This window comes from Danio rerio, chromosome 10, assembly GCF_049306965.1.
Source record: "Danio rerio strain Tuebingen ecotype United States chromosome 10, GRCz12tu, whole genome shotgun sequence".
Taxonomy (NCBI): Eukaryota; Metazoa; Chordata; class Actinopteri; order Cypriniformes; family Danionidae; genus Danio; species Danio rerio.
The window spans coordinates 4,567,353-4,582,500 of record NC_133185.1 but is presented as its reverse complement, the minus strand read 5'-3'; the positions used below and the strand labels follow the sequence as shown (position 1 = coordinate 4,582,500).

The window sequence follows — 15,148 nt, the reverse complement described above, 5'->3', positions numbered from 1 at the left end:
GAATTATTAGCCCTGTTTATTTATTTTTTTCTCCAATTATTGTTTAACGGAGAGATTTTTTAAATATAATTGTTTTAATAACTCATCTCTAATAATTGATTTCTTTTATCTTTTTCATGATGACAGTAAATAATATTTAACAAGATATTTTTCAGGACACTTCTATACAGCTTAAAGTGACATTTAAAAGCTTAACTAGGTTAATTAGGTTAACTTGGCAGGTTAGTGTAATTAGCCAAGTTATTGTATAATGATGGTTTGTTCTGAAGACAGTCGAAAAAAATTAGCTTAAAAGGACTAATAATATTGACCCAAAAATGGTTCATAAAAAATTAAAAACTGCTTTTATTCTAGCCAAAATAAAACAAATAAGTCTTTCTCCACAAGAAAAAATATTATCAGACATACTGTGAAAATTTCCTTGCTCTGAAACGAAAAAAGAAAAGAAAAAAATCAAAGAGGGGCTAAAAATTCTGACTTCAACTGTATATATATATATATATATTTATGTGTATATATATATATATATATATATATATATATATATATATATATATATATATATATATATATATATATATATATATATATATATATATATATTTATGTGTATATATATATATTTATGTTTATATATATATATTTATGTGTATATATATATGTATATATATATATATATATATATATATATATATATATATATATATATATATATATATATATATATATATATATATATAAAATCACATTTAAAGTCAAACTGAAACTACTATATGCTATATGATTATACATGTAAAATTCTCTATTTATATTAGAGAAAAATTGTAATAGTTCAATTACCGTTCAATTCAAACGTTGTGAGTAAACACTGCATTCATTAATTGGAAAAGAGCACCCAGTATATGCTTCAAACTCTCTTTGAAAACTCAAGTTGGTGAAGAGATGCGACGCCACGAGAGTGTTCTCTTCTGCACGTTTGACTGTTCCTTTAAGCTCCATCTTGCGAATCATCCCGACAGTGCAGACTTCATTACTCAAACGGCGGGATTGTGTCCATATCATTGTTAAGCGCTTATATCGCGAGTCTCTCAACAGCAGCCAACAGAACTGCAGGGGACGCAGTGGGTGCCTCCCCACACAAGAGCGTGGAAATAGCTTGGCTCTTTTACATAAACTAGTCCCTCCAGAACCTGTTTTTATATGCTGTTATATGGTTTGAATTTCCATTGACAAATTAGAATGAAATTATTCTAAAATATTCTAAAGAGAGTGCGGGACCCGGGCCAAGGGATATGAAAGAGCTTTTCACAGTTTTCGAGGGCCCAAAGCACTAAAGGAGTTTCACATCAGAGCCCTGGGGCCGTTTCCCCCCCCCCCTCCTTCTTCTTCTCCTCCACCGTGCCGTGGACAGGGATCGCCTTCATGAGCGCCAGGCCTAAAGCTGGAAGAGGGGAAGGGCTGGGAAAGCGGGCCAGCTGTGGGGCCCAGTCTGGATGGCTGACTGCTGTCTGGATGGCTGACTGCTCTGTCTGGCTCTTAGACGTGTTCTCTTGGCCAGCGCAACACATGCACTAGAGCGTACGCATGGAAAAGCAACACCCTTATGCTCCATATGCCATTTGCAGGCAGACTTTGGTCACTTAAAATGAGGGGGGGAACTTGTTGGTTTATGTTTCTGTGGGTGGAGTTGCTAAGAAGAAACAATAATGATCTTAGAGACATAAGCCCTTATGAATTATTAGCCCCCCTGTACATTTCCCCCCCTATTCCTGTTGGAGTTTTTCAACACATTTCTAAACATAATAGTTTTAATAACTCATTTCTAATAGCTGTTTTCTGATGAAAGTATGTAATATTTGACTACATATTTTTCAAGATACTGGTATTCAGCTTTAAGTCATATTCAAAGGCTTAACTTTGTTAATTAGGTTAATTAGGCGAGTTAAGGTAATTAAGCAAGTGGTATAACATTAGTTTGTTCTGTAGACAATCAATCAAATTGGAGCTAATAATATCAACCTTAAAAACTGCTTTCATTCTAGCCAAAATAAAACAAATAAGACTTCTTTTAAGAAAAAATATTATAGGAAATACTTTGAAGAACTCCTTGCGCTGTTAGTCAGTGTTTGGGAAATATTTAAAAAAGAAAACGAAATTCCCAGGAGGGTGAATAATTTTGACTTGTTTTGATCATGTATGACTACAACAACACCGAAAGTAGATCTCCTGCCTCTGAACATGAGCGGTCTGCCACAAACATTCTAAAGCACTGGGATTTTTGTCTTTAATTTATGTATTTTTTAACCATATTTTGTATTTGTATCATGGTATTATTTGTGTTTGTGTATTATTTATGTATTTTTAATCATACTGAGTAGTTGTATCATAGGTTTTTTTGTATTCTTGTATCATTTATATATTTTTAACCATATTTTGCATTTGTATCAAGAATTTCTTTGTTTTTTTGTATAATTTATGTATTTTTAACCATATTTTTTCAATTTTATCATGGTATTTTTGCATAATTTATGTATTTTTTTAATCATATTTTGTATTTGTATCATGATTTTCTTCGTAGTTTTGTATAATTTATGTATTTTTAATCATATTTTATATTTGTATCATGGTTTTCTTTGTATTTTTGAATAATTTATGTATTTTTAACCATATTTTGAAATTTTATCATTGTATTTTTGCATAATTTATGTATTTTTATTCATTTTGTATTTGTATCATGATTTTTTTGTATTTTGTATAATTTATGTATTTTTTTAATCATATTTTGCATTTTTATCATGGTATTTTTGTATAATTTAAGTTTTTTGTTATCATATTTTGTATTTGTATGATGTTTTTTGTATTTTTGTATAATTTATGTATTTATTTTTTAATCATATTTTGTATTTGTATCATTTTTTTTTTGTATTTTGTATAATTTATGTATTTTTTAATCATATTTTGCATTTTGATCATGGTATTTTTGTATAATTTATGTTTTTTGTTATCATGTTTTGTATTTGTCTCATGTTTTTTTGTATTTTGTATAATTTATGTATTTTTAATCATATTTTGTATTTGTATCATGTTTTTTTGTATTTTGTATAATTTATGTATTTTTTAATCATATTTTGCATTTTTATCATGGTATTTTTGTATAATTTATGTATTTTGTTATCATATTTTGTATTTGTCTGGTGTTTTTTGTATTTTTGAATAATTTATGTATTTTTTAATCCTATTTTGTATTTGTATCATGGTTATCTTTGTATTTTTGAATCATTTATGTATTTTTTAATCTTTCTAAATCCTTATTGTAAAGTGTTACAAATGTTGTATAAGTTCATACATCTACTGACATGAACAAACAGCAAATGATACATTTACTACAGTAATTATACATAAAGTTTCTCATTGTTACACTGTTAAAAATTTCCTGTAGAATCTACGAGAACTTACTGGCAGCAGTTACTGTAAATCAATTACAGCAAAAGTACTGTATTTAAATTTACAGCACCATTTACAGCTGAAGTCAGAATTTTTAGCCCCCCTTTGAATAGGTTTTTTCAAATATTTCCCAAAGGATGTTTTACAGAGCAAGGATTTTTTTACAGTATTTCCGATAATATTTTTTCTTCTGGAGAAAGTCTTATTTGTTTTATTTCGGCTAGAATAAAAGCAGTTTTTAAATTTTTAAAAACCATTTTAAGGTTGAAATTATAAGCCACCTAAAGCTATATTTTTTCAGAACAAACAGCATTATACAATGACTTGCCTAATTACCCTAACTTGCTTAATTAACCTAGTTAAGCCTTTAAATGTCACTTTAAGCTGTATAGAAGTGTCTTGAAAAATATCTAGTAAAATATAATGTGCTATCATTATGGCAAAAATAAAAGTTATTAAAACTATTATCTTTGGAAATGTGTTGAAAAAATTAAACGGAAATACTGTGTAATTTAAGTACTGTATAATTATTAACAGTGTAGTTAATGTTAACTCGCAGTGCACAAGCTAATCTTACCAACCATGAATTTGGATGTTAGTAATGCTATGTAATTTTAGCTAATGTTATGTATAAGTATAAGTGAAGTTCATTATTAGTTCATGTTAATAAATACATTAACTAACGAATGCTTATTGGAAAATGTGACCAAATTAATTAATTAATCGTATGCAATATATTACTCATCATACAGTCATTTAAGCTGTTAAATGTAACACAAAAAACAAGCATTCACTGTTGAAAAGCCTGATAGAAATAAACCTTTTATTTTCTCATTCCTATCTTCTTTTAGTTAAGCACGTAAAAGGCTCTCAAATATTCTTCCAGTAAAAAAAAAAGAACGAAAATTACAATAAAAATGTAATTGCATAACACTTTTATGTGAATTAGAATTTTTTTACGGCAGTATGAATTTAACCTCCATTTCTGTTTTTGGAATAGAGCAGCTTGGACATTCTGCAAATTATCTCTGCTATGCTTTTCTGGTAACAATGACAAAATCTACATGTTTGAGTGTAACTGCTTCTTAACGTTTTGCTTAGAGAGGTGACAGATGAATCTTTTAATCGAATTAGATCTTTTTACAGCAGTATGAATTTAACCTCCATTTCTGTTTATGGAATAGAGCAGCTTGGACATTCTGCAAATTATCTCTGCTATGCTTTTCTGGTAACAATGACAAAATCTACATGTTTGAGTGTAACTGCTTCTTAACGTTTTGCTTAGAGAGGTGACAGATGAATCTTTTAATCGAATTAGATCTTTTTACAGCAGTATGAATTTAACCTCCATTTCTGTTTATGGAATAGAGCAGCTTGAACATTCTGCAAAATCTCTCCGCTATGTTTTTTTGGTAACAATGACGAAATCTACATGTTTGGGTGTAAATGCTTCTTAATGTTTAGCTTTGAGAGGTGACGCATGAATCTTTTAATCGACATATCTTTTTACCGCAGTATAAATTTCACCTCCATTTCTGTTTATGGAATAGAGCAGCTGGGACATTCTGCAAAATATCTCCGCTATGCTTCTCTGGTAACGATGAAATCTACATGTTTGAGTGTAACTGCTTCTTAACGTTTAACTTGGAGAGGTGATGCATGAATCTTTTGAGCAATTTTGATCTTTTTACAAGCAGTATGAATTTAACCTCCATTTCGGTTTATGTAATAGAGCAGCTTGGACATTCTGCAAAATATCTCCGCTATGCTTTTCTGGTAACAATGACAAAATCTACATGTTTGGGTGTAACTGCTTCTTAACGTTTAACTTGGAGAGGTGACAGATAAATCATTAAATCGAATTTGATTTTTTCACAGCAGTATGAATTTAACCTCCATTTCTTTTTATGGATGGAGCAGCTTGGACATTCTGCATAATATCTCTATTTTGCTCTTCTGGTAACAATGACGAATTTACATGTTTGGGTGTAACTGCTTCTTAATGTTTAGCTTGGAGAGGTGACGCATGAATCTTTTAATCGACTTATATCTTTTTACCGCAGTATAAATTTCACCTCTATTTCTGTTTATGGAATAGAGCAGCTTGGACATTCTGCAAAATCTCTTCGCTATGCTTCTCTGGTAACAATGACGAAATCTACATGTTTGGGTGTAACTGCTTCCTAATGTTTTTAGTTTGGAGAGGTGACAGATGAATCTTTTGTGCGAATTTGATCTTTTTTAAGGCAGAATTTAACCTCCATTTCTGTTTATGGAATAGAGCAGCTTGGACATTCTGCAAAATCTCTTCGCTATGCTTCTCTGGTAACAATGACGAAATCTACATGTTTGGGTGTAACTGCTTCCTAATGTTTTTAGTTTGGAGAGGTGACAGATGAATCTTTTGTGCGAATTTGATCTTTTTTAAGGCAGAATTTAACCTCCATTTCTGTTTATGGAATAGAGCAGCTTGGACATTCTGCATAATATCTTTATTTTGCTCTTCTGGTAACAATGACGAAATCTAGATGTTTGGGTGTAACTGCTTCTTAATGTTTAGCTTGGAGAGGTGACAGATGAATCTTTTAAGCGAATTAGATCTTTTTACAGCAGTATGGATTTCACCTCCATTTCTGTTTATGTAATAGAGCAGCTTGGACATTCTGCAAAATCTCTCCGCTATGCTTCTCTGGTAACAATGACGAAATCTACATGTTTGGGTGTAACTGCTTCTTAACGTTTAGCTTAGAAAGGTGACAGATGAATCTTTTAAGCAAATTTGATCTTTTTACGGCAGAATTTATTCTTCATTTCTGTTTATGGAATAGAGCAGCTTGGACATTCTGCATAACATCTCCGCTATGCTTCTCTGGTAACAATGACGGAATCTACATGTTTGGGTGTAACTGCTTCTTAATGTTTAGCTTGGAGAGGTGATGCATGAATCAAAGCGATGATTCTCTGACAACACAGGCCTGTCCCATGACAAAACGTGAAAGCGGAATTTAATACATGCCAAGACAAGATCATGCTGTTTCTTTTTTTCCTTTCCATTTCCACCCTGACATTCCTCGCGGAAAAATGCAGTGTATCACACGGACACAAGAAAACGCTAATTAATTCTGCCTGCCAAACAAGCACTCCCGTATAAAGGTGTGCGTATCTGCGCAGGCAACGCTCAAATTGCAATTCATCAGAGAAATTAGCAGCACAGTTGACCAAATCTTTCTATAAAATTGCACGCAGACGATGACCACAATTATAATTATTCTTGATAAATGTTCAAAGGTATGGATGGTTATTTTAGGACGCGGAACTTGCACACAGAGTACACGGTTTACAAGTTTGTATTTATAGAGCCACTGACAAATCTTGCTTTCTGACACGTTCAAAGACACGGAAGCTCATTTCAGTAAAGGATCCGCAAGTTACACAGCGTTTGGAGTGTACACTGTTTGCTGATATTTTCCACATAGATATCAAGCCCTATTTTCTCCTCGCATCCCTTCCACACAAAAACGCATCCCTATACCTGTGTTCTCAGAGTGTTGTTTTGAGCCGTTTTCCCATGAGACCATTGCATCTTCTCCTTTGTTTTCTGTCTGTTCTGGCCTTTAGTGTTTATTCTCAGAGCCACAAAGCTGTCAGAATATCCGACAGCCCCGTCTGAAAAATTGCATCTGACAACCTTCTCCATTTATTAGGCAAAACAGCGAGAGGAAAAGAAAAAGAAGAAGAAGAAGAAAACGCTAGAGTTTGAGGTAGCTAGGAGTTTCTGATCAGATTGCATTCTGATAACAGGCCGCAGCTTACATCTGTTTTACATTCAATCGATACGCATGTTAAAAAAGTTGAATAAAGTCAAATATTTTCCATTGAGTTGCTAAAATTATAAATATATATATATATATATATATATATATATATATATATATATATATATATATATATATATATATATATACACACACACACACACACACACACACACACACATATATACATACACACACAAATATTATATATACATACATATATATAGGTATAATATTAATATTTATAGCATTATATGTATATACACACACACACACACACACAAATATAAATATAAATATATATATATATATATATATATATATATATATATATATATATATATATATATATATATACACACATATATTATACTATAAATATTAATACTATAAACACAAACTATTTAATTTTAGCAACTCAATGGAAAATAAAATTATATATACAAACATTATATATGTAAAATTTTGCATACAGATAATTAAATATAGCTAAAAATGTAGCTATAGTAAAATGAAGTCAAATAAAACACAACTATTTTTTTCTCTTTAAAAATCCAGTGTTTACAAAAATAAAGCAACTGCTTTTGAGAATAAATGTAATGCAAAATAATAATAATAATAATAATAATATTAATAATAATAATAATATTAATAATGATAATAATAATAATAACCTTAATAATAATAATAATAATCTTAATAGTAATAATAATAATAATAATAATGATGATGATGATGATGCTAATAATAATAATAATAATAATAATATTAATAATGATAATAATAATAATAATCTTAATATTATTATTATTATTATTATTATTATTATTAATAATGATAATAATAATAATAATAATAATAATAATAATCGTAATAATAATATTATTATTATTAATAATGATAATAATAATAATAATAACCTTAATAATAATAATAATAATAATAATAATAATAATAATAATAATGATGATGATGATGCTAATAATAATAATAATAATAAGGGATCTGACGCAGATTAAGGCAAAAAACGATTTATTTATTAACCGATATATGGGAATGCAATGCTAACTAGAGGTTTCAAAGTTTTGGGAAATTTAAGTTACTTGTCCTTGAGATATTCCTGTCACAAATAAAAAAATAATAAAAAAAAATTATTCTGACTATCATGAAAATCAAACATGAATATGCTGCCACATGGCATACCAGAAGGCGCACAATCACAGGACAGTGGGAAACACTCAAGAAGTGACCTGAAAGAAGTTTCTGAATTTTGGCCACATGTCTGATGTGTTCATTTAACCCTCACGCAGCCCTGTTATCAGGCCTCATGGGTTAATAATGTCACTGCGAGCTCTATCATGCCTAAAGTGAAATTAATTGCAAACTTGGCTCACTAACGTCCTTAGACAAAATAGTGTTTCCAAAATAATGCAGTGAGACCTGTGTGTATCCAATAGGGAATTCAAGGAACTGGAGCTGTGTGACCTACGATAATCTTGACCTATATTTTATATTATTGACAATATATGTGAACAGTCCTAGCAAAAGTTGCCAGTAAATAATTTGATAAGAAAGCCTGGGGTGAAAACGCAAGGGAAATATTAACCACTGCAGACACACAATAGCATTCGGTTTTTTTAGAACACAACTGCTTGTCTATTTAAAAGTGAATATTTTTATTTTTATATACAGTTGAAGTCAGAATTATTAGCCCCCTATGATTTTTTTTTCTTCTTTTTTAAATATTTCCCAAATTATGTTTAACAGAGCAAGGAAATTTTCACATGATGTCTGATAATATTTTTTCTTCTGGAAAAAGTCTTATTTGTTTTATTTCGGCTAAAGTCAAAGCAGTTTTACCTTTTTTAAACACCATTTTAGGGACAAAATTATTAGCCCCTTTGGGCTATATTTTTTCTCGACTGTCTACAGAACAAACTACTGTTGAACAATACCTTGCCTAATTACCCTAACCTGCCTAGTTAAGCCTTTAAATGTGACTTTAAGCTGTATAGAAGTGTCTTGAAAATAGTCAAATATTATGTATTGTCATCATGGCAAAGATCAAATAAATCAGTTATCAGAAATGTGTTATTAAAACTATTATGTTTAGAAATGTGTTGAAAAAAAATCTGCTCTCTGTTCAACAGAAATTGGGGAAAAAAATAAACAAGCGGTCTGATAATTCAGGGGGGCTAATAATTCTGACTTCAACTGTATATTTAGGTTTAATCTAGCATGTAGTTCAGATCTGAACGTACTTAAATCTCATTAAAATCTTAACTACAGATCCTGTTGGCGTCAGATAAAACTTAATCACGAGTGCAATTAAAATAGAAGCAAAATATTCAGTTTACATAATATTTAATCCCTAAAAAGTAGAGTTTTTAGGGAAATTGTAGTCCTTTATATGTGTTGTGTAAAATACGAAATATTATGAGAGATGCTCCTACTACTTATAGTGTTTATCACTGCAATTATTAAAAAAATAAATAAAAACAAAGCTAAAATATGCCTTTTTTGCTAGTGTTAAAAATTTAAGAGACACGCACGGAATTATCAAATTTAAGGCTAAAAACAAATCAGTTTAAACGTTTAAATAACAATAAAGAAAATGATTTATTATGCTGCAAACTGCAGAGCCAAACAAAATTTCTCTGTTTTCAGTGGGTTAATTATTATTTTGCATCCTGTTTTCTGTCAGCTCGAGACGGAGTGTTTTAAAGAGTGCTAATTAAAGCTCACTTCTGGGTGACAGATTAGTTGTAAATGGGTCCCTGCGCCTGAGGTTAAGCTACCTTGGGTTGTTCATTATTCAACCATTAAGCCATCAAAGTAAACTCAACAGTCCATAAAAACAGCAATTCATCATGCTCTCACTGCAAGTCAATGAAGTTTACCTTCTTTGTTGTCACTCTGGCCCCGTGCTCGCTCCCAGTATCCCAGGCACTTGTCGTTACTGGGGTCCTCTATCAGAGCCTTATTGCCAGGGACATACCAGGTGGCATGCTGCTCTGTCATAAGAGAGTCAAGGTCAATGGTATTCACAGAGCTCTTGCCTGTAACCGGGCTAGAGTTGGCCAGGGTGCATTCTCCGTTTAGACTGGCCTGGCAGTCAGCCTTTTTGCTTGTTTTCCCTCCCATGGGTTGGTCCTCCGAGATGCTGAACTGCTGTCTTTGCAGCTGGATCTGAGCTTGCAAAATCTCCAGAGGATGAACCTCATCCTGCCCTGTGTTGCTCAATGGCGTTCGCACCTGTTCCATGCATGAAGCATCAGCATAGCTGGCCCTGTTTTCCGAGTTACACTTTACACCAGCTCTGCAGGGCCTTGGATCCTCGGTGCTGTAGTTAGGGCTGGCATCGTCTAAATAATCCATGCATGGCGAAACGCCGTCCGACTTGCCCACGCTTTGAATTCCGCTGTCCATAGAGGTGGCGAGGTCCGGCTTACCGAAAGAAGGGGAGACTAGAGTCCTCTCTGGGGTCTTACCTCGACTCTCCATGCCCATGCTCAAATTGGAGCCCTGCTGACCTGGGCTCACGACGGGGTTACCGCCACTAGGAGGTGAGAAGTTTCCAGGACTGATGTGCCCGCTGTCTCGTCTCTTCTTCCCCCTCCCTTTACCGTTGCCTGTTGCCATTTTCCCCTCACATCCAGACTCCATGCTGTCATTTGGGGAAAGGGTGCTCGCTTCCCTTTTCACCATCTGGCCCGTACCACTTTGACCCACCATCGTATTGTTGTTATTCCCAGAGCAAGGCGTTTGACTATTCTGAGAAGCATTGCTCTGGAAATACTCTGCCCCTGGGCCGCTACTGCCACTGCTATTTATGTCCTGCTCAACCTGACCTGCTTTGCGTTTGGCCTCGTTTTGACTTTTCTTATTAAAAGTCACATTGAGGTTCGGGGCCCCAAGGCTGGCGATCATATTTTGGCAGGCAGTGGAAAGAGCTGCCAGACAGCTTTGGCCAAACACACTGTCTTTTGTACTGGCTTTGTTCAAATTCCCCAAAGAGAGGGCCCCAAGCTTATTGACTGACAGGTGCTGGCTGGAGAGGTACTCAGGATGGGCGGGATAGTTCCCTGGAGAGGAGCTAAATCCTGGAGGATTGCTCTGGGGGGCTCCCTGTTGACTTGGCCCTCCAGGAGGGAAGCTGTGCTGCCTCCTCATCACCATCCCTCCGAATTCAGCCGGCCTCCTGTCTGTGGGTGCGCCCGACTGCATGTTGCTCTCATCGGGAGACTGCATCTGCAGAGGATTGCTGACATTATTTTCGAACGGATGATGTGCTCCAGGAGAATTCAAAGACTGCATGTCCATGCTTGTGACGCTTGGTCTAAAAATAATGTTGTGTCCATTTTCTGCCTGCTCCAAGGCATGTGTGTTTGTTTCTCTACAGTGCTGCTGTGGCTCAGGAAACCATGAGTTTTCTTGAGGTAGGTGGGGGCTGTCAAAGTTTCCGTGAAAATTATGCTTCTTCTCAAAATTGGACTGAGACACACTGCCCAGAGGCCCTCGACAGACCATGCCATTTGAAGTGACATCTCCGTGGAGATTTAACTGCTGCAGATCAGGTTGCCTCATTCTCTGTTGTTGGCTCCTGGATGCCATTTGTTTGATCATCATTGCTGCATTCTGTCGCCGCTGCTGCTGCTGCTGCTGCTGCTGTGGGCCAGAGCTCAAGGGTAGGGGGCCGGATGGAAACCCATCCGTCACATGAGATGTAAAGTCCCCCATGGGAGAGGGGAATGCCGAGGGGGAGAGGTGGTTCTCAAGACTGGGCCGATTATGTAAGCTGTGGCTTAGGGGGCTGCAGCTTTCTCCAGCGGAGCCATTCGGGAGATCAAACCGTGGCCTTTTAGCCATGTTCAAATAGGGTAGTGAGCTGAGGTGATGTGGGGGCTGAGGGGCTAGTTGGGGGACATCGAACACCGGCTCCCCGAAAGGGTGCATGTTATGGTTGTTCAGTCTATGTATGGGCCGATCCAGGTGGCCGTGCTGAACGTGCACCATTGGGCCACCGCCTTGAACATCTGTATTGTTTGCTACAAAGTCTGGAGTGTGATAAAATCGAGGGAGGGCAGGGGAACCAGGGTTCTGCCTGACAACAGGTCCTGGTCTTTGCTGTGCCATGAGGTGGTGCCTCGTATTAACCCCCGGATCCATTTTGCCCCTATTTCCAAATCGGTCAGAAAACACATTTTGCTGAGGTAGCTGCTGGTCAACTTTTGAGCTGCCCATCATGGGCCCTCGGGAACCACTTCGATTACAAGTAGAAAAATTACCCCCGACTACTTGGTTCCCTGTTTCACAATAGGGCAGTTTGTGCTCGGAAGAGTCCGCGGTGGAGAATCCTGTCATGTCAAAATTCCCAGTCAGAGGATCACAGGGAAAACAGTGCTCTGATCCCCCCATTCTGCCCTGTGGGAAAAGCCTGTAGTGTTCAAGTCTATGGGTTTCAGGCGATGAAGATGGCAAGCCGTGGAACGAAGCAGCACGGTTTGGTGACTGGTCTAGAGGAAGACATGGTGCTGGAACAGCATGATTGCCGTTCGGATGGCCGTGCGGCTGAAACTCAGGCATCGCAGCCATTCTCTGTTGTTGCTGCTGCGAGATGCATTCTCGCGACTGGGGCTCTGCGAGCTGCTGACTGAATCCCCCCTCAAACATATGCGGGTGGCCCGCGTTGGTGCTGCTGAAACCCATGTGCCTGTCGCCGTGCAGGCAAGAGGGAACGCTGTCCTGGTACAGATGTGAATGCTGGTCGTGGTTAGGAGGTTGATGGTTGAATGGTCCTTGCATGTGGAGCTGATGTTGTGGCTGAACTCCCATACCGAGCATATCCCCGTGGCCATGAGTCTGGAACCCATACTGATCTCTATTCGAGACAAAGTTGAGTCCCTGCATAGGGGATTCATTTAGGGGACCCATCATTGGCTCCACAGCTACCGACGGCCCTTTCATATGGAATCCAGCACTGTTATAATTAGAGTTCATTTTCAGTGCACTGGGATTAAATTCCTTTTATTTGTTTCTCACTGCAAAAAAGAAAAATAAAGTACAATTAAAACTAAAGTCAAACAATTCTCCTTTATTAACTTTCAAACTATATATATATATATATATATATATATATATATATATATATATATATATATAAATATAAATATATATTTATATATTTATTTATTCACACACATATATATGTATGTACATTTCTTTCTTTTGTGTCTCTGGGTCTCATGTTGGAGGCAATTTAAACACACACACACACACACACTTAGACAAAAATAATTTCAAAAAAGCACAATAATTCACAATTACAAATGTTACAATTAATTTTACATGCATATGCATTTTAATAAATATTAGATGCAAAAGTAAAAGATCAGATAACAATCGGAAGTACCTTAATTCCAGCGCAAGCGTAAAAACGCGAACTCCTCTTTGTATATCCTTATAGCGACGGTCCTGAAAAACGCACATCTTTAAAACAAAATCCTCGTTTACATCATTATTCGATGCGTAAAGTCCCCAAGTCGTTCAACACAAATCCAGAAGAGCGCAAACCAGCTCGGGGAGCACATGTCCCATGTTCATATCTCCATAGCAATGCGAGCGATCCCGACTGATTCTTTTATTCAATACTAATAAAACATTCACGCACACTTAGATGAATTCAAAAACAGAAAACACACGAATAAGTGCATTAAATCGGCGGCCTTACGAGGAGAACTTCGCGCAAGCGTTCAGTCCTGTGAGGAGACTCAATACGCTGCTGTGGGTGCGCGCGCGCTGGTATAAACTGGAGAGCCCAGGATCCCTTTTGTTGTCACAGCATGAATTGTATCAAATACCAAAACGAATAGTAATTTTCTATAATATTATCCGCACTGTTCCATCAAATAGTTCTGAATCCTGGACGGTTTTCCCGTTTATTTTTGTGTTAGATGTGTTGAGCCGCAGGCATCGGCAACAAGTTTGACATTCCCTCATCTGTTCCAGCGCTGATTTCTCACCAATGCCGACACAGGCACACATGCGCAGGGGGCGGGGTTTCGAGCTCCAGGGCGGGGTCTGACGCACAAGAGGCGGGCATTCGCTTAAGGGAGTCTAAAAGAGATCTATATAACGTATTAATACGCAATATAAACAGATACATAATAAAACAAGACACAGTGGCTTAATCTTTAATAATAGAATATTTTTTTAGAGGAAAGAAAATGTAGATTGTTTTCTTAAAAGGTTGTAGACTACTAATTATCAAAACTCTTTATTTAAATAGTAGGCTAGATAAATATAAATAGATGCCTAAGATTATTTGTTCCGTACAATGAAACAATGTAAAACGCACACAATATGTCATCTAAGAAAAGCATCTGTATTTATTGTGCATGTAAAACATGTGGCCTCTTATTCACACGTCATATATTTGATGAAATATGCTGAAACAGACCAATTGTAAACGTTTCAATGAGAATTTTCAGCCATTCCAAATCTCCCAGCTATACTCCTTTAAACACAGCTACTGTAGCAAATCTGCAGCAGTTAATTAGTAAATTAGCAGATGCATGAAACAGGCTTCATTTTCAAGCTGTGACGAATGGCAGCCAGAGATAATGAATGTGTCTTCGGGGTTAATTTCCTGTAAGTAACCGGTGATTGTGGTGTATTTTTAGACCTCGTTGCTGCAGCATGGGTCAAATTATTTATCATTGCAACAAAAGCTTTTTTTTTTTTTTTTTTTTAAACGAAGAGTCATTATAAAATTGTAGAAATAAGAAAACATTATACTATTGCTTTTACCAAGAACTATGCAACGGTACAACCATTAGACAACTAAAAGGGGTGTTATGGTTGAATATAGGATAAGTGGGCGCTTATTA

At 35.6% G+C, this 15,148-nt stretch overlaps 1 protein-coding gene across 3 annotated transcripts in view; it reads right to left on the bottom strand.

Moving 5' to 3' along the window:
- mn1a (meningioma 1a) overlaps positions 1-14,271 on the bottom strand; it is a 40,638-nt gene extending 26,367 nt beyond the window's left edge. For all 3 annotated transcript variants that reach the window (XR_012386073.1, XR_012386072.1, XM_695830.11), the window contains exons 1-2: positions 13,672-14,271; positions 10,160-13,300 (exon numbers count right to left, since the gene is read on the bottom strand). Coding sequence is in view for 1 of the 3 variants with exons in the window: in XM_695830.11 (XP_700922.6) it covers positions 10,160-13,259 (3,100 nt within the window). In the remaining 2 variants the exon portion in view is untranslated. The remainder of the gene's footprint in view (positions 1-10,159; positions 13,301-13,671) is intronic.
- Positions 14,272-15,148: the final 877 nt, after the last annotated feature.